The following is a 17870-nucleotide window of genomic DNA, read 5'->3' on the forward strand; positions in this document are numbered from 1 at the left end:
CACCTTTTTCTTGTATTGAAGCTGGAGATGGGGTGTGTTTTTGATGGATGTAAATTGGGTGGTAGATATGTTTTGTGTGTAGAAAGGGCACCGGGTATATTGTGGAACTGGCATACATTAAGTGTATTTCAGGTTGGAAATGGTGGGCAGAAATATATTGGAATGCAGTGCAGGGCAGCAGATATGGTTTGGATACAGCGAGAGACGCCAGTAGAGACATTTTGGATTGTGAAGAACTGGTTTGGTTCGAATGGAATCCAGGGCAAGTAGTTGTGTTTTGGTTGGGATAGGATATTGGGAATGTTTTGGACGATGGGTAATATTTTAGATGGGCGCGAGGGGGCATCAGGTATATTTAGGATGGAGATCTACCACATTGCGCGTGTGCAAGAAGAGGTAAACCTGTTGTGAGGGGCAAAGATGCCCGATATCAAAATGATTTCATTGACTTAATCACTATACATGTTTAAGATACAGCCATATATTACAGGGCCTTTTGCAATTTTAAAAGTCATAGAACATCCAAGTAGGATCAGTATCCCTAGCATTTTGGGTTTGTTTGGGAGGTGAAGGCCTATATGCTCACACCAGAAAAAATACAACCTGCTAGGGATAAAGTCAAGAGACACTGCTTGCTAGGATAACAAGTATTTATTTCTACAAAATAAAAGTGAATCAGCAAAGAACTCTGCCCCTGATGAACATTCTGCCAAATTGGGATGTGCGTCATCAATGTCATCATTACATACAGTAAAAACCCATGGGGCTGGTCTCAGTGACCCTACGCATGGGCGGCACTCTCCATATGGGATACTTAGCTATTGGTCGCAGCCTTCTTGTCTGTCTCTGTCTACATGGGTGCTGCTGGGCTCTTCATCTGAGATAAAACAGGGCCTAACAAGCAATTACTTCTTTCAGAAACAATGCTACTCTATCACAGTATTGGTGCACCTGGCAGACCCAGAGATGGGCCCCGGGGAGATCCAAGGTTATACCAACTTGCATACTTCACTCACTCCCAGATGCGCCAGTAGCTGCCAAAGTCCTCCACCCTTGTTTTGAGCTATAAATTCATCCCTCCTTGGCACCATGCATAACAAATCACGTGACCCAAATGTGAAGGCAAGATAACCCTGCTTTCTGATTTTTCTGATCGATCTGAGGTTTTACAGCTTTATGGTCGACGGTCTGGGCAGGGCTTACGCCGTAGTATGTGAAGGTCTTGCAATCAAAACCCTCTGCATTGTCCACAAGCAGGGGTGGACTGGCCTATTGGGAACTCTGGAGATTTCCCGGTGGGCCTCTGCACCCTAGGCCTCTTTTGTGTGGCATTTCCAAATGTTCTTATAGGAAAAGCATTGAGCTTGTTGAAAATGTGTCATACGGGGCCACTTTGAACATTATTTCCAGGGCCTCTTTTAGTTCCCAGTCCACCCCTGTCCACAAGCCTTTCTGGGGGCTTACCTTCAGCTATCCTTCCTCAAATACCTACCCTCTCGAGCTCTTCGCTCCTCTACCTCAAACGCCCTCAGGGTCAGTCCTCTTTTCTTCTGCCTTCGCTTCCCCTCTTCCCTGCTGATCTTTTCTCTCTTTGCACCGTGCACCTGGCCATCCTCTGTCTTCCAGACCCAGGTAGCTGCTCACCCTGCCACCCTCCCGCACTGCCTCCTGGCCACCCCTTGCACTGGGCTCTGTATCTGTACCCATACAGCCCCCCCTTTTCTTCCTGCACTTATCAGACCACCCTGTTTGCTACCTTAAACCTAGCACTTGCCAATTGCTGGCTGCACTACCACTATTTGCTGCCTTTATTTATTTATTATTATTATTTATCTGTTACTCCTTTACTTCGCACTTTCCACTTTTATCCTCCCGCTCTCCCATGAACTTGCGCATTCTCAATGTCACTGGGCCTAGTAAGATAGTTGTTTTGTTCTCCCCTGTTCCCCCCCTTGTCTTGTCGCGCTCTGAAACACTTGTGTACGAGCGCAATAGAAATAAAATATCAATATCAATCCAAGGATAGGACTGCTGTAACTCTGACATGTGGGGTGTTGGCGTTGAGTGGTCATGCTATCTGTATTGTGGAATGGTAACTGCTAAGAAGAGCTCTGCCCCATTCTTGTGGCCTTGCAGAGCACATTCTTTCTGGGGCGCGAAGGCCTACAGTCTCTGGGACAATGGCAGGCTTCTAACTCGCCGAAGCTCACTCGTGGTGGGGGTTATGTCTGTGTGGGCCATGTAAATCTACTACTAACATGTTTGGGGTTTTTCGCAGCACTTAGAACTACATACAAAAATGCCTTCCAATAACGAAGATGGAGTTTACACTTGCCTCTGCTATAGAGCTCTTAATTAATGCATGCACTACTCAGAAATACACTCTCCTGTGTGTACACCCCGACCCCCGCTCCTTCGATGTGCGGTTTACAGTTTGTTTCTCATTCGAAATCCCTTAGGGGGCTGGGAAGACCCTCTCTCCTTCCCAAAAGCGTGTCAAAGCCCCAACTATGCAGACCTTATGGCAATAATGAAAATAATAATTATTTTTATGGATAATAAAAGTAATCTAATTTTCCATTGAGCTTTTCCTGCCCTTCACTGTATCTATCGCCATGTATGACGTGCTAAGATTTTGCCATCTTTGGCCTTTTTTGTGCAGGGATGATGCTTGCTTACATGCATGATGACTCTGAGAGCCCACAGGACTGCTTTACAATTCAGCTGACAGATGGGAGGCACACAGTCCAAAGGACACTACACGTCCGCATCATTCCAGTCAACGACGAGCTACCTCGGATCACCAGGTCAGGCGATGCACTGCATGCCATGTCGGATTCATTTAAAAAGTCAGTCGGTGCAAACACAAAGTGCATTCTCATTTTCTTAATGGATCTACTGGGTACCTTAAATATGGTGGTAGGTGCAATGATTTGATTTTCAAAATCATTCCATAATCCTAGCCAGGAAATTGCAATCATTCATCGCATGTGGAAAAACATACATTTTTACTATTTCTGGTGTTCTGCGTGGTGCTAATGTTCTCCTTTTAGCTACTCCAAAGTGTTTTGAGAATCCACAGAGATGGCAAGAAGGGAATAGAGTATTGGAGAAGTTAGCAGTATGGGAAATAGAGAAAAGGAGGTCTCGGTTTCTAATGATACATAACGCTGCAGGTGTAAAATCACTTTATAAGGAAAGTGACATAACTGGCAAGCCCCTATAAGAAAACTTCCTTCTGTACAAAATAAGTAATGGTGCTAGGTGCAGACTGCACTGTCCGTGTACAATGTTTTACCTAAAGAACAAATATGCTTTTTGGGATGTATTAACCCACTTATACTCTGCCCTGCGGCATCACTGTATTCTGATGGAGCCAGAATTATCAAAATGGCCGTAAAACCCTTGTGCGCGCCAACACCTATGGAAATCGCGTTTTACAACACAAAAATGGTTGCAAAATCTACTATGCATGTTGTCAGTGGTGGAACGGAGATCTCACTCCTGAAACATGTCGCTGGGCTTCACAACAAGTAAAAATGGAGCGCAGAGGGAAAAGCAGTGCTTTGCTGATAGAAATCCAAAATCTTGCTTTTAAATCCTTTTTCTTGGTTGCTGAAACTGCAGAATGCCGGTACAAAACACCCTCAAACATCCAATATGCTTGCTGGGTGCTACAATTCAGTTCAAGAAATCACATTCAATGTCCTGAAAAGCTGAATTTGTCATCAAAACATTCACAGCAAAAATGTGCCTGCCTGTGAAATCTGTCAAAATCAGGGCGTAATACCCGTGGCCGCTTGTATGACAGCTGTCAGAAGCCTGCATGAATTTAAACTTGTACAACTGCAATCTAATGTCTGAAAACTAAGTGACCTGTTATTGAGAGTAACCTAGGTTGTAACTATTTAATCCCATGGTTTAGCATCTGGAATAAGTGTTCTAGCTGCTTGTTTTGAAATTGCAAGTTTGTTTTAAACCAAGAAAAAAATGTAACAGAATGACATTGAATTTAAGCCTGCCTAAAAGCAATCAAACCAGTCCAACAGCTTCCCCCACGGTGGCCAGGCATCTCCCTTCTGCTTCACTCCACCAGGAAATCACACCTCTGTGATGATTAGATCAGGGGAGGAGAATTTGGGGCTGCAGGGGAAGGGGACAATGGACATCCTCTGGCTGAAAGGAAATGTGAAGTGTGAAGAGTCATAAATTGCTGGGCCCAGAAGGAACCGGGAGGAGACTGCTTCTGAGCTGCCAGGAAAAGGAGGCGGAGACAAACCACATTGTTATAGAGATTGCACACATGTAAATATGTATTGTACTAAAAGTAGATTTTATGTTCAAGGGACAAAGGGAGGATTCTCTGACTCATAAACTCACACCATCAAGGTGACACCCTATTTCTTTCCTCCTATCAAGGTGGAGAAGAGATTCTAGCCAATCGCCTGCATAAGGGGCGCACTTAGGATAAACCAGCACACGCCCCCTTTATCATAAGCATAAATAGAGACAGCTGAGGACTTGGAAGACACACAGATTCACCCACTAACCGATTGCTGGCGGAGCACCCTGCTAGAGAACCTTCCATCTTCCTTGCTCCAGACTGCATAAACTTGGCAAGCAGAAAGGCTCATTGCATAGCTAAACCATTTTCAGCTAGGCCTTAAGATTCCCGAACCCACCCCAGAAACCTAAGGGGAACAAAAGAAACAGCCGGGCTGTGCTGTAACTGCTTTCCTGCTAAAAGAATTATCATCAGAACCAAAAGACCCAATTCAGTTGTGCTGTGCTTCGACTAGAGAACCATTGCAGACCCGATCCAGTCTCGTGCCGTGCTGTGAAAAGACCCAGTCCAGTCTGGTGTGCCCAGCAGAATCCCTGAGCAGAATCCCTGAGCAGAAATCTTGACGGACCAGAATTCCTGACAGTTCCCCTCAAAACATATATAATGAGTATGTATAGAATAGAACTGTGTCACTAGCATATGTACCTGGCTTAGTTCAATCCCTATAATAAATCCATCCTATCTTGTCTTCAGAACCTGCATTGTTAGATATCTTTTTGAATTGCCTGAACTCTCTATCTTATCCCTATTATCTTCCTTCTGTACTAGTATTGTTAAAAAGATCTCTTTGCGCTGATATATTTCATCTGAAGAAGGCAAGCTCCTTGGCAGGCGGTCGCCCTCATCCAGTGGCTGTGCTTCCGTGTGGTATTTGCTTCTTCATAGTCATCCCCTAGTGTAAAGAAATCATGTTTATCTTTTAAAAGTGCATCCCTGTATTCCCATTCTTGCGCCTATCTCCGAAAAACGACCTCCACTAAAACGTTCATGACTTTCTCAAATTTTATGCTAGACACAAAATTTCATATAGTTTTCCCGCAATCGCGAATACCACCTGCGGAAACGTTTGCAGCGAATTTTGTTTTAGGAAATTTCTGACACGTGTAAAACAGCTTTTGATTGCACCCGACCTCAGTTTTAAGATTTCCCATTGCTTCTTAGTATTACATCATTGCTAGTGTTTGTCTGTAACTATCTAAAGCGGCTCCCATAAGAAATTAAACAATTTCAGCAATTTAAACCATATTTAGTGTTTTAATCAATCCATTCTCAAGATAACTTTAAAACCATTTTGACAGTTTGCCAATCAATTCTGTTTCTCTCGTGTTTGCTGGGGGGGGAATTGGGATTGACATTTTGTTTGAATTCTGCATTCCTGAATACATGCTCTCTCTTCTCCTGTCTCTTTGCATTGCCTGTTGGGGATTCAGGGGTGTGCAGGGGGAAATAGTAACCACATTGCTTTTAGATCTGAACCCACACTAGAGTATTATTTCTGTGCTGAATTTTTTTGCTCACTGTTACTCCTTGTGATTAAAGAGATTGCTTAGTGTTACATCGCCCCATTGGTGATTAAACATAGTGTGATTTTATTGTGAATACATAAATAAATATTTTAACTTTGCAAACCAGCCTGATTCCTGGGTCAGTGTGACCGAGGGGGGGGCGTTCAAGAGAGGAGCGTGATATAAGTGGTACATCGTTCAGAATAAAATAACTTTTAGACACAAATAAATAAGGATTTCAGTTGTGCATTACACGCTAGGCATTGACTTAGGTGAAGTGCCGGATTGAAATCACAGGTTGCCAAGAACTTATGAGGGGCCAATAGCGCATCAAATGTAATTTATACTGTATTCTGATTGAACTCAATGGAGCTTCATGATTAAACAGAATGTGTCGAAGGCCTCAGCTAGTTCATCGCGACTACGGATGCCTTGTCCAGCTCAGCGATCCAAGTGTTTTTTTATATGCAATGTGGCAAACCAAAGGATGTCTCACCCGCTAGTCCTTGGGGACTTGTCATCCAGGTGGCCAGGACACGGCCATCGCTTTTGGATCCAGATCCTGGGGGTGGACCATTGGGACAGGATCACCCGGTTGAGGGGTCTTTGGGAAATGGGGGTGAGGCAGCCGATGCTGAGACACGGTATTTCCCCCTTTTTTGTTCATCTACCCCATCATATTTTGTAGGATTTTCCAAAGTCGCAACTTCCCCACCCCCTTTTTACACAAACATCGGGCCAAGGAAGTGGGTGACTGAGAGTAACCAGAATATCTCTCTCAATCGTACTGACATGTCCCGTTAATCAAGTCAGGCAAAGTAAGGCACTTTACACTAAGTGCATACACCTGATACCAGTTAGCTCTCCTCACACGAATAAAAGGCAACACCTAGAGACATACTCTGAGCAAGGCAGAACACAGATACGAGCAGAACTTCCGGGACAAAGGCACATCTACTGGAGCAGAGCAAAGGACCAAGGGACGAGAGCTCTGGGCTGAAAACCCTAAGGGTTCCCTACTGGGGGTGACTGACGCCGACAGACTGTGAAAGACACATGGAGACAGCCAGATCCCACAAGTGAAGATCAGTGGTGTAATACAAAATGTGGGGGCCCTCCTGCAAGCGATGCTGAGGGACCCCCCCAACTTGGCAACAAATCAGTTTGCGCCACACTTTGGGCTGGCCTAGATTGCCACGCTTGCACAATACACACGAACGTGCTGCTGAAAGGGTATGCCGCACACTGCACTAGGAGAAAGATATAAATATGTGTTTTAATGCACTATAAAGCACACTTTCTGAGTAAAATTGGCTAGAAAGCCACAATGTTTGCAAATGTTTTGTAGATTAACGCCAATCCAATATCTGCAAGTCACCAACAGTGCACAGGAACGTTAATGCTTTGCTATTAAAAATGCCATGCTACAATGAAAACATGTCCAACTGGCTGCACAATGTAGACCAGTGTACACACGTAATAACATTACAGTAAATCATGCCAGACCACATTTAGACATACCTAGACTGGTTGCACCCAAATGCCAGCCAAAGCAATAACACTCATCAAGAAGAGCACACACATTAAAGCCTGTGACTCCAAGGTCTCTAATAACACAGCCAAACTCTTTAAAATCTGCAAGGAACTGGTCCATCCTGTTGCGGTCTCTACCTCTCCTGTTCCCTCCAAGGCCCTCTGTACAGCTCTGGCCTTTCACTTCTCTGCTAAATCTCAGGACATCCTGTCCTCTATCTTCTCTTCCTCTCCCTCTGCTGTTCCCCTTTAGCCATCTCTACCCTCCTATTTCCTCTTTCTCTCTGGCAACACCTGATGAGGTTTCTAGACAAGCCGGATCTATGCAAGTGTGGTCCAAACAGGAGCTCCCCTGCTCCTCCAGAACCATCAAGGACAATATTGACACCCTCGCTACAGCCTTGGCCGATTTCTGTAATCAGCCACTGGAATGTTCCCCTGTCCCCTTACGCACTCCCTTGTGCATCCACTCCTCAAGAAGCCGTCGGCTGATCCTACCTGCCTGGCACACTATTGCCCAATCTCCATCACCCCTTTCTTGGGCAAACTCTTGGAAAAACTTGCCATCTGCCAGCTTACTCTCCACACTGAATCTGTTGGTTGTCTCCATGACCATCAGTCTGGCTTCAGTGCTGCCATAGGCATGGAAACTGCTCTCCTAAACACCGTGAAGATCTGCTCTCAAACCTTGATTCCAGCATTCCTTCGGTCCTCTCCCTCCTTCTTTCCTCTGCTTTCGACACGGTCAACCATGCCATCCTGATCAATCGACTCAGTGAGAACCTGGGCCTCATGGATCAGGCCCTGGAGTGACTGACCTCCTTCCTCTTGGACCACCCCGCCATATCCCCCACCCAGGTCCAACCTGGTTCCATTCTCTCTGCCACCTCTCTCTACCTGTGGCGTTTCCCAGGGCTCCATACTCTCACCATGGTTTTTCAACCTCTATTTGGCCCCTTTGGCCCACCTGATCTCTACCTTCTCCTCTAACTTTCAGTGTTATGCGGATGACTCTGTTTTCCTTCATGCTCCCCTCAGCCACCTCTCCTCTCTCGCTCATTCCTGACTGTCTATCCACGATTCAGGATTGGTGCACCTCCAACGATCTCTTCCTTTAATGCCAGTAAGACTGAGAGCCTTCTCATTGGGACCCCAGCACCTGCTTTCCCTCTCTCACTCTGGCCGTCCACCTTGGGCCCTCTTCCTTTGCCTTCCTGAGAGGCAAAAAACATTGGTGTCATGTTCTATACCACTCTCTCTTTCTCTCCTCACATCTTGGATGTCGTCAAGAAGTTCCACTACCAGCTGCTCCTCCTCAAAGTGACTCTTCCCTTTCTCACTTTCCACCAAAAGCTCACTGCCTCCAGAGCCCTGGTTCTCTCTAGGCTGCAACAGCCTCTTTCTCAATCTGCCTTCCTCTACTCTCCGTCATCTGCAACTAATCCATAGCAGGACTGCAAGACTTATCCTTGCCCTCAAGCTCATGGATCGTATCTCTTCAGCCCTGAAATCTCTCCACTGGCTCCCAGTGGCTGCAAGGATCAAGTTGAAGACCCTTTGCATTCTCCAGAAAGCTTTCTGGGGCTGGGGCCCGCACTACATCCAATGCTCTCTTCCAAAATACCTTTCTTCTCAAGCACTTTGCTCAGCTACCTTCAACTTTCGAAGGGTTAGAAGCTTCTCCAGGCAGAGAGTGGGGGGTAGATCTCTCTCCTCTGCTGGTGCCTCCCTCTGGAATAGCATCCCTGCCCCTTCAAACTTGAGCCAGACCATCTGAAGTTTCAAAAGCAGCTCAAAACCTTTTCTCCTCTGCTTTCGCTCTTTCCCTCCCCTGCTGACCTACCTGTCTGCTGTACTGACCGGTTGCCTGGATACCCTCGGTGTCTCTCTGAGTCCAGGTTCTTTCTTGATCGGTCACCCTTGCACTGTCTCCGTGCCTACCATGCACTTTGGGGCTGTAACTGTAACCCTGCAGCCCCTTGTTCCCCTTGCACTTCCCTTAGCCGCGCTGCCCTGGCTGCACTTACTCAGAGCATTACAGCCCTCTTTTCCCCTCCCATCCCCTCTCCCTTTCACTCCCCCCCCCCTCCCTTTCCCCTTGCACTTCTCATTCTCGCAATGACACAAGGCCTAGTGAGATTGTTTGTCTTGTTCTCCCTGTATCTTCCCTCCCCTCCCTTGTCTTGTCGCACAATGAAATACTTGTGTACAGGTGCATTATAAATGACTTATATCATATAATTTTATCACAGATGCCCAGAAAAATATACAATGCCGCTGTAATAAATGGCTAGACTGGCAGCACCCAAATGCCAATCTAGCCAAATAATTACACTTAGCAGGACTGCTTTATCAGAAATTCCCAGTTAAAAGAAAGTCATACAAAGAGGAATGACTAGACTGGCTGCTCCAAAATGCCTCTCTAGCCACTAATACCACATATCATGCCTACTTAGCCTCGACCTAGACACCCATTGTGATTTATCGCACAATCCTGCCCCCCCATGTATCGCCTCTCCCCCTCACCCCCTACCCCAACCTCTAAAATCAGCTCCTTGGCCAAGAATTACCTTCACGTTCCTCTTCCTTTTCCCGGAGTTTATGTTTTAGGCTCTTTGCTCATAGGTAAGTACTGTGATGAGGAAGAGTGGGACTAGGAGTAATGAAGATTACAGGTAGCTAAGTCAGGCATTACCTCCATGTACCTCTTCCTCATCCCAGTACGTGTGTGAGGCACGGTGCCCCATACACAAGTACTGCATCATACATAAGTACTGGGACGAGGACGAATAGGGCTAGGAGTAATCAAGGCATTAAACGCAAGCAGTGGCGCAACACCATTCAGTTGACTGGGCTGCAGCACTCCCCTCCACCCCCCCTGACATTTGGGCTAAGTTGACTCGACCTGGAAGACCTTTAGAGCAGTTTCCGGACAGAACAGGACACAGACGTTAAACGGCACCTGTGTTTTGCTGTTAACAAGGGCCCAGCAATTACCAACGTAATGCATTTCACTGTTAGTACCTGCCTTCAAATGCCATATTTTTTAGGCAATTCAAATCGCAATGTGGGTCTAGTACTTGCATGACAGGGGAGTGATTGGAAGGGTAGAGAGGGAGTAGGAGACTTAAAGGAGAGAGTTAACTGCTTGTAACATTGAAGCTGCACTAGAATAGTCTCATTAAAATGCGTAAAGAAGTTAGATGACCCTCCACAAATAGGTTTGCCCCTCCACACCGCCCGTGTAGTTAGCGCCTCTCCCAACATTTAAACGGTTAGCCCCCCGAAATCTAGGTTTTGTTGTGCCTCTGTGCACAAGCACACACACCATTCTCCATATACACACCCAGCCACCCATACATTGATGTGTGCACCCTTTCACCATACAAGCACACCCAGCGACCCATACATTTGTGTACACGCTTTCACCATACACTCACACAAGCATCCACCTATACATTTAAGTGTGGACCCTTTAACCATACACGCACACGCGCACACGTCATGGGCTTGAGGGGAGCCCTATTACTTCAAAAATAAATTGGGGCTCATTATGGGTCTGAAGGTAACTGTGCCGGTGTTACCAGCGGGTTGCTGCCAGACCCGTAAATAATTACTGGCGCCAGACTTCCCAGTGCCACCAGTCTATTCCAAGTCTGGCGGCCGGGAAGTCAGGTGCCAGTAATTTCGGTAATCCTCATTCCTATGGAATCCTTGGGAATGGGGACATGGAAGCACCAGCACTGTTAACGGTGCCAGTGCTTCCGTGATGGGTCTGCCTACCGTGGCTGCTGTGCTTGGCAGGGTAAGACCTGTCGGACACGTTGGCCCCAGCAGGTAGACCTGGAATATGCTGGTCAGACCTGGACTGGCATGGTCAGAATAAGCCCCATTGTTTCTTTTTGAAGTCGCTCTAACTTCATTAAGAAATTATTCAATTAAGGACTGAACCATAAAGGAAATAATTTATTTATGAAGGCAGAGGGACTTCAAAAATAAACTATTTATTTTTGATTTCATTATGCTCGCCTCCCACCCCATGACATGGAGGCCTCCGGCCTAGGGTCTTCCATGACATGGGGTTGGGGGAGCCCTCGGACTTCAAAAAGAAAGTTTCTTTTTGTAGTCACCCTGCCTTCATAAAGAAATTATTTCTGTTGCAGAAATAATTTCTTCATGAATGCAGAGTGAATTAAAAAAATATATATCTTTTTTCAAGTGGGGCTCCCTCCCAGGACATGTGCTGCGTTGTTTGTTCAAGGACGCCTGTAACCCCCAGGGTGAACAAAAGAGTTGGGGAGGCAAGGCCAAGCCTGTGGTACTAACCTTGACTCGTGTTTTGGAAATAGCAAAACAAGAAAGAGACGCACACAGCTGGTGAGTAGACAAGCGACCTGAGAGACCGGTGGGTATTAAAGCGAATGAAGTAGCAACATTATATCACAAGTTAAGGCTGCATGCATGTGGATGAGATGTGAAGAAAGGCAGACCTGTGAATGAACTTTGAAGTAAAAGGCAGCTGTGAGATCAGCGATACTAAGTAATGGAGTAGTCTGGAGAAAGGAAGTAGCCCATTCGAAAGTCTCTGTGAAAGGTTCATTGTTTGAAGCTATAAAGCGAACGAACAGCAAAAGTGAATTAAGCAGGAGTAAACGTGAACTTTGAGTTGAAATGGTCCAGCGTTAGTCTGTAAAGGGAGCCACACATATTGAAAGTCTTCAACATCTGCAAGGGGTCTGATCCCAATTGAGGGGGACCCAAAGTACAATAAGTTTGAGGAAGGGAACCCCCTCGCAAGTTTGTGTTGAACTGTGACGTGAGAGGTCTGAGCCCAGCAGAAGGGAACCTATGTGAACTGTGTGCTGGGACCTTTGTAAACTTTGTGTTGAAATACAATTTTGAAAGTCAAGAAAGAGACTTTAACGTGGAATACCAGGCAGGCGTTCATACACTGTTTGGAACTGCTTATAATGTAAGAAACCGAGCCAGAGTGTGTCATCCTGCCTACAGGGACAGCCTTAATCCCTGAGGTCTAACGTAAGGAGGAGAGATGGTTCAACCACATTTATTCATTTGAACACTGATTTCTTCCTTTGCATACATCTCTCCTTTTACACTTTTTGTACAAGAGATGGGCAGGCATCGGGTTTTGTTAGCATAGGCCATTTTCGATTTGAGACTCCGCTTGGACTGTTTTGTTTATCGTTTGATGGTCGAAATTACTGCCACATTAGTTATCGTACAAAGTAGGAGTTGATCCAGTCCCAACATTTTCAATAAAGGTTTTACAAATTGTATCCATTGTGTCAGAGCCATACTTGTAATATCATGCCTCGGCTACAGCATTCAACGGTATGTCCCAGCCCCCAGCTTAAAGTTAACTGTGACAGTGGTTCAGTTGTTAAATCTACTGTGTACTGAGCACAGTCACTCAAATGAAGCCCCAAGCTTATATTTAAAAGGGAACATATTAAAAAAATAAATATATAAAAGAAAAATTCAGTATCTACTGTGTATGATGTGTGGGGGTGGCCAATGGGGCCAGGTGCTGCTATCCATGGCTTAATGCTGGGACCATGGGTGGCGGGGGAGTGGGGTGGGTTGGTTAAAATACCTTTGCCAGCCCACCATGATTAAGTCGGGAGGCAGGGGCACACCACTCGACACCAGAAGGGGTGCATCCCCGTCATGGGGCTGGACCTTAATGAATTGCCTAATATGCATTCTTCCCCAGCTCAGGCATGTAACCAATCTCATTTGCCAGGGAGAGCTGCAGGATAAATTCATTGCAGAAATGCTGCAAGCACATCAAAAGTAAGACCCACTTGAAAGCGTGTACAAGCGTGAAGTAGAAATCCCTGGCATGCTGTCTTATGTGCAAGATCGGGAGAGCAAACAGGTCTGCTGAGCATTTATTTCCAGCGTGCTGAGCTCACCTCTTACACACCTATGTAAAGAGAAATCCAAGCTGGCGGACAGACTTTTTTAAATGTAAATGCCAAATGTGACAGGAAGGTCCTAGAGATAAGTTAGTCCACCCATCACTTTGCAGAAACAGAGACACACCTGTGTACCATTAGTTCGTAATTGAGTCTGGGAGGTGGGGGCAGGGCCCTATAAAAGCAAGGTGCATTATCAGAAGAATATAGGAGCTTGCAGAATTAAGTGCATTTGGAGATATCTGGAGGAGAGAGTGAACATAAATATAGCAGGCGAGGGGAGAAATAGAGAGGTGAGGGGTGAACGGTGTGTTGAGTAGGAGAAGTGGACGATTATTAATAGACAGGAGGAGTGTGACAGCGTTTTGCTTTCCCAAAAGTGTATGGCCCTCAGATTAGTAATATATACCCCACTACACATAGTGAAAGTTCTTGGACACAGGGAGGCAATAACACAAACTTAGACCAATAGTTAGAATATAATTGGCTCTTTACAGGCCCATTAGTCACAGTTACTAACAAACAACATACAATGAAGAAATATACTTATCACACATAGTTAAATACAATGACAAGAACATAATCTAATACATCACTGTTAGCCCAGCTGTAAATGCCTCAAAGCAGGTAGGCAGAGAGAGCATGTCAGCTAATGGGCCTGGAACGGAGCGTCCTCCCTCTCAGTGAGGCTTTTTCCTTCTACCTCAGTGGATTAACCCACTCTTTTTATTTGGTCAGAGTCTCTGCATTTCACTGGTTACTGAATGTCTCTGGTCGGAGTGAAAGACAGCAAGCATCAGAGGCACTCTTACAGTAGAAAAATCCAGACAGTGGAAAAAACCCATCTCATGCTACTGTGCTCCCGTTCCTAGCACCCTTATCAGTGCACCTGCTCATCTCAGCCTTTTCTCGTAGCTCGTCCTTGAACGAGCAATGCAAAGCTATCCTACACGATGAGCTCATGCGCTTGTCACTAGAATATTGCTACCACTGCTAAATCATGTCTGCCTTCTCAAAGTGTTAATCGCAAAATGCAGACTTTCACTTTAGTCTGAAGCAAATGTCCAAAATGGCCGCTTACTACTGCCGTTTTAGCTTGCTTTTTGCTCAAGCACTACCATTCACCCTCAGACATTTAGCTTCCATAAGCCAGTGAAAGAAAAGAAGGTTTCTGAAACCGATGAAAATCCATCACTAAATTAGGAACACAAGAAATACAACAAATAACCAGCATTAACACAATCATAAAAATGCACACAAAAGTGGAACGTAACGCGGTAGGAATCCAAGAAAGAAGTTGATCCTACCAGCTCCTGGTTTGATCCTGGGTCACTTGAGGAATCAGGTCTTTTAAACTACCAATATGTTTTTCAATAGATCAGGAATTATCACACAGGTCTAAACAATACATACCCCCACTACTGCATTACACCCCAGATTATGCTTCAGAAGTAAATAATCAATGGCAACCTCTATTCTGCAAAATGGCTTTCTTCAAAATACTACTTTCTAAAAGCAATTCTTCCAGAGCTTGAGAGGTCTGATTTTGCCCCTTTACCCCAGCAGCAAGTCCCCAGACACCCACCGAAGAAAATACAAGAGCTAACACTTCAGCTTCGAACAATAAATGCACATGAGAATCACAATCAGGCGATAGACCCATGTGTTCAAAAGTAGATCTCCTCATGCGATGAAATGCTGGTTGCAAAGGAAACCTAGTCAATCCCAATCGAGTTAAAGCACAAGGATCTCCAGAAATGTTGGCAGGAATGAAAGTGTAGGTAACATTCCCACAGGAAAACAAACATCCAGTAGGCAACTTCACATGTTTGAAATGTCTTGCAGCCTTCACTGTAAAATTACAGAACATCACATTCGAAACATCACGACATGCACTTTCAAGTCGCAAACACAACTGTTTATCAAACTCAGAACGGTTCTGTCCATTGGACAAGTGCAATTGTTGACACTTGCCAATGTCTTTAGGTTCACAAGACATGTTATAGCACACGCCTCCATGCGCAACATTATAAGTCACAATGTGCGTCATATTTCTCCATTTTCGGGTTGCTTCCCGACAAAACTTACAGTACTCATAGACGGAAAACAAATTCCTCACGTCATAGTCTTCAACAAGTGAATCATTATGCAGGATTCCAAACAAATGCTGCAACACAGTAGCCGGCGTCGGCACATTCACAAAACACATTGAAAGCAGATTTCCAGCATCCTGACTGTCAGCCCAGCAAAAGTGTGAAATATTTATCACATGTCGCACAAAGAAGGCACACATGTTGTCTGTTTGCTTCATGATGGAAGAATAACCATGCTGAAATAAAAGAAAGATCTGCAGAGGTAGTAGACAAAGCATCACGCATAAATCTTTGGCGTCTTCTCGCAAATTTCTGAACTCTCGCTGCTGCGTCGGCCAGCCATCCGGCATCGGCCATGGGCAACGTAGTGTAGTTATCGCTGCGGGACATCATCTGTTGCCGCAGTCGGTTGCACAAAGGAAACACTTGCAACTCTTCTTTGCATGTCCCCAAACCCTCCCGAACAGACTCCACACAACCATACAAGTACAATCGCTACATACAGGGTCTGCACAAAAGAAATCAGAAAAAATAGATATCAGTGTACATCATTCACATAAGTAACATTTGTTAGCAGGGATGTGGCTCCATTTCCTCTTCCCAGGTCCCTCACTAAGACCACTTCATCATCTCCTGCTGCAATTACCTGTGCAGGAAGCAGCGGGCCGGTAAGTTTCTCAACCCATACTTTTGCCCTGGTACTATTTTGTCATATGAGTCGAAACCTCTGTCCCCACATGTAGTTACCACAGTGGGTGATTCTCCTTTTTTCATCATTGCTAGCTTCACAGGTATGATCATCAATTGTGCCAGCCTATCCCATTTGTAGATAGGTAATGTTTGGTCTCCACTGGTATTTAAAATAACTTTACTTTCCCCTTGGTAATCTGTGTCCACAATACCTCCCAGCACTTGAATTCCCTTCAATGTTAATCCAGATCTAGGGGCAATCAATCCTGTATAATTTGATGGTATTCGTACTCCAATTCCTGTATCAATATCACAGACCCCTCTAGGTTCAAATCTGATCTCTTCACTACAATGCAAGTCTGCTCATACTGATTCTGGGGTGGCTTTATAAAGAGCTATACCCCCTTGCAATGTCTCCCAGTACAACACATTTTCCACTGCCACATTAGGTTTCATTTGTAAAGCTGGCATTAACATGCGCATAAGTGATGTTTCATTGTTTTTAATAGGTCTGTTATTCAACATGTGCACAGCATCCCAGATGCCATCCCATCACCCTGTCAAGTTACCATCACCAGTCTTATGTAGTTATTTCAGCAATCCATTCATTCTCTTAATCAAGTGTGATCCATCGTCGCTTGGAATTTGTACAGCTACTCCATAGTACAATGCAATCTGATCTAACAACTTATGGTGTTTAACTGCGTTGCTCTCTTGCATGGGAACACCATCAAGTATCCCGGATATGTGTCTAGAATGGTACAAGCAAATTGGCATCCTTTACTGATTGGCATTGCACTGATATAATCAATGTGCCAAATTCGTCCTGGTGACATACCTCGCTTCAATGTACCCTGAATTACATGACGAATAGGTTGATATCTCTGATGCTTACATATTGGACAAATCAAAATCACAGTTTTCCCTACTCTCAAAGGAATATTGATTCCTCTCAATTGTGCCCACCTGAAAGTGGCTTTTTCTCTGAGATGCCCACTTTTCTGATGTGCCCATTTGGCCAGACCCTCCATATGGTAGTCATACACAGATGACATTTTGGCATGCTCATCTGCAACAGAATTAAACCAACGTTCTAATGAGTCTGTCACACAATGCGCATCTACGTGAGACACTGTCACTTTACTGTTTGTCAACCTTTCTGTAATATCTTGCCTTAATTCTTTCCCCACAATTCTTTAGAATGAATCTTCCACCCGTTCTTCTGCCATCTTAGCAATCACACAGCTAGTCCATTGGCCACAGACCACGAGTCTGTGTATACATGACACTGACCAGGTGATTATTGTTTTAACACCTGACACACTGCATACAGTTCTGAAAACTGACTGCTCTGTCCTTTCCCTGTCGCCGTCAACATTTTCCTCGTTTTGGGATTATATGACACGGCTTTCCAATGTCGTTCAGTCCCTAGATATCGGCTGAACCGTCAGTAAAACAAGCATGTTCTGTTTCTTCACTTTTCAAATCTCCATATGGTGCTCCCCATTTCACGGGCGATTCACAGATTTCTGTCACTTCCTGCAGTACAACATCTACAGGTGGCACGCCAGCTTCTTACTCATGTAACCTCGCCACTCCACCCTTCCCTGATTTGGCATGATCTTGAATGTACCATTGTGTCACTGAATCCTCAAAAGATCACTGTCTCTTCTGGAACTTGGATCTTGTCCTCATTAATCTGCTAGCCTTCCTTTCTCAATCCGTCCATGATTATTTCAAGGTGCATCCACACACATTGCTCATC

General features: G+C 45.1%; 1 protein-coding gene across 6 annotated transcripts in view; it reads left to right on the forward strand.

Annotated features, from left to right (window-relative positions):
- LOC138545302 (FRAS1-related extracellular matrix protein 1-like) overlaps positions 1-17870 on the forward strand; it is a 1530918-nt gene that overhangs the window by 888819 nt on the left and 624229 nt on the right. For all 6 annotated transcript variants that reach the window (XM_069642060.1, XM_069642059.1, XM_069642062.1 and 3 more), the window contains one exon: positions 2663-2807. In XM_069642060.1, the coding sequence (XP_069498161.1) occupies positions 2663-2807 (145 nt within the window). The remainder of the gene's footprint in view (positions 1-2662; positions 2808-17870) is intronic.

The sequence above is a fragment of the Ambystoma mexicanum genome, chromosome 1q, assembly GCF_040938575.1.
Source record: "Ambystoma mexicanum isolate Mex_15411 chromosome 1q, UKY_AmexF1_1, whole genome shotgun sequence".
Classification (NCBI taxonomy): Eukaryota; Metazoa; Chordata; class Amphibia; order Caudata; family Ambystomatidae; genus Ambystoma; species Ambystoma mexicanum.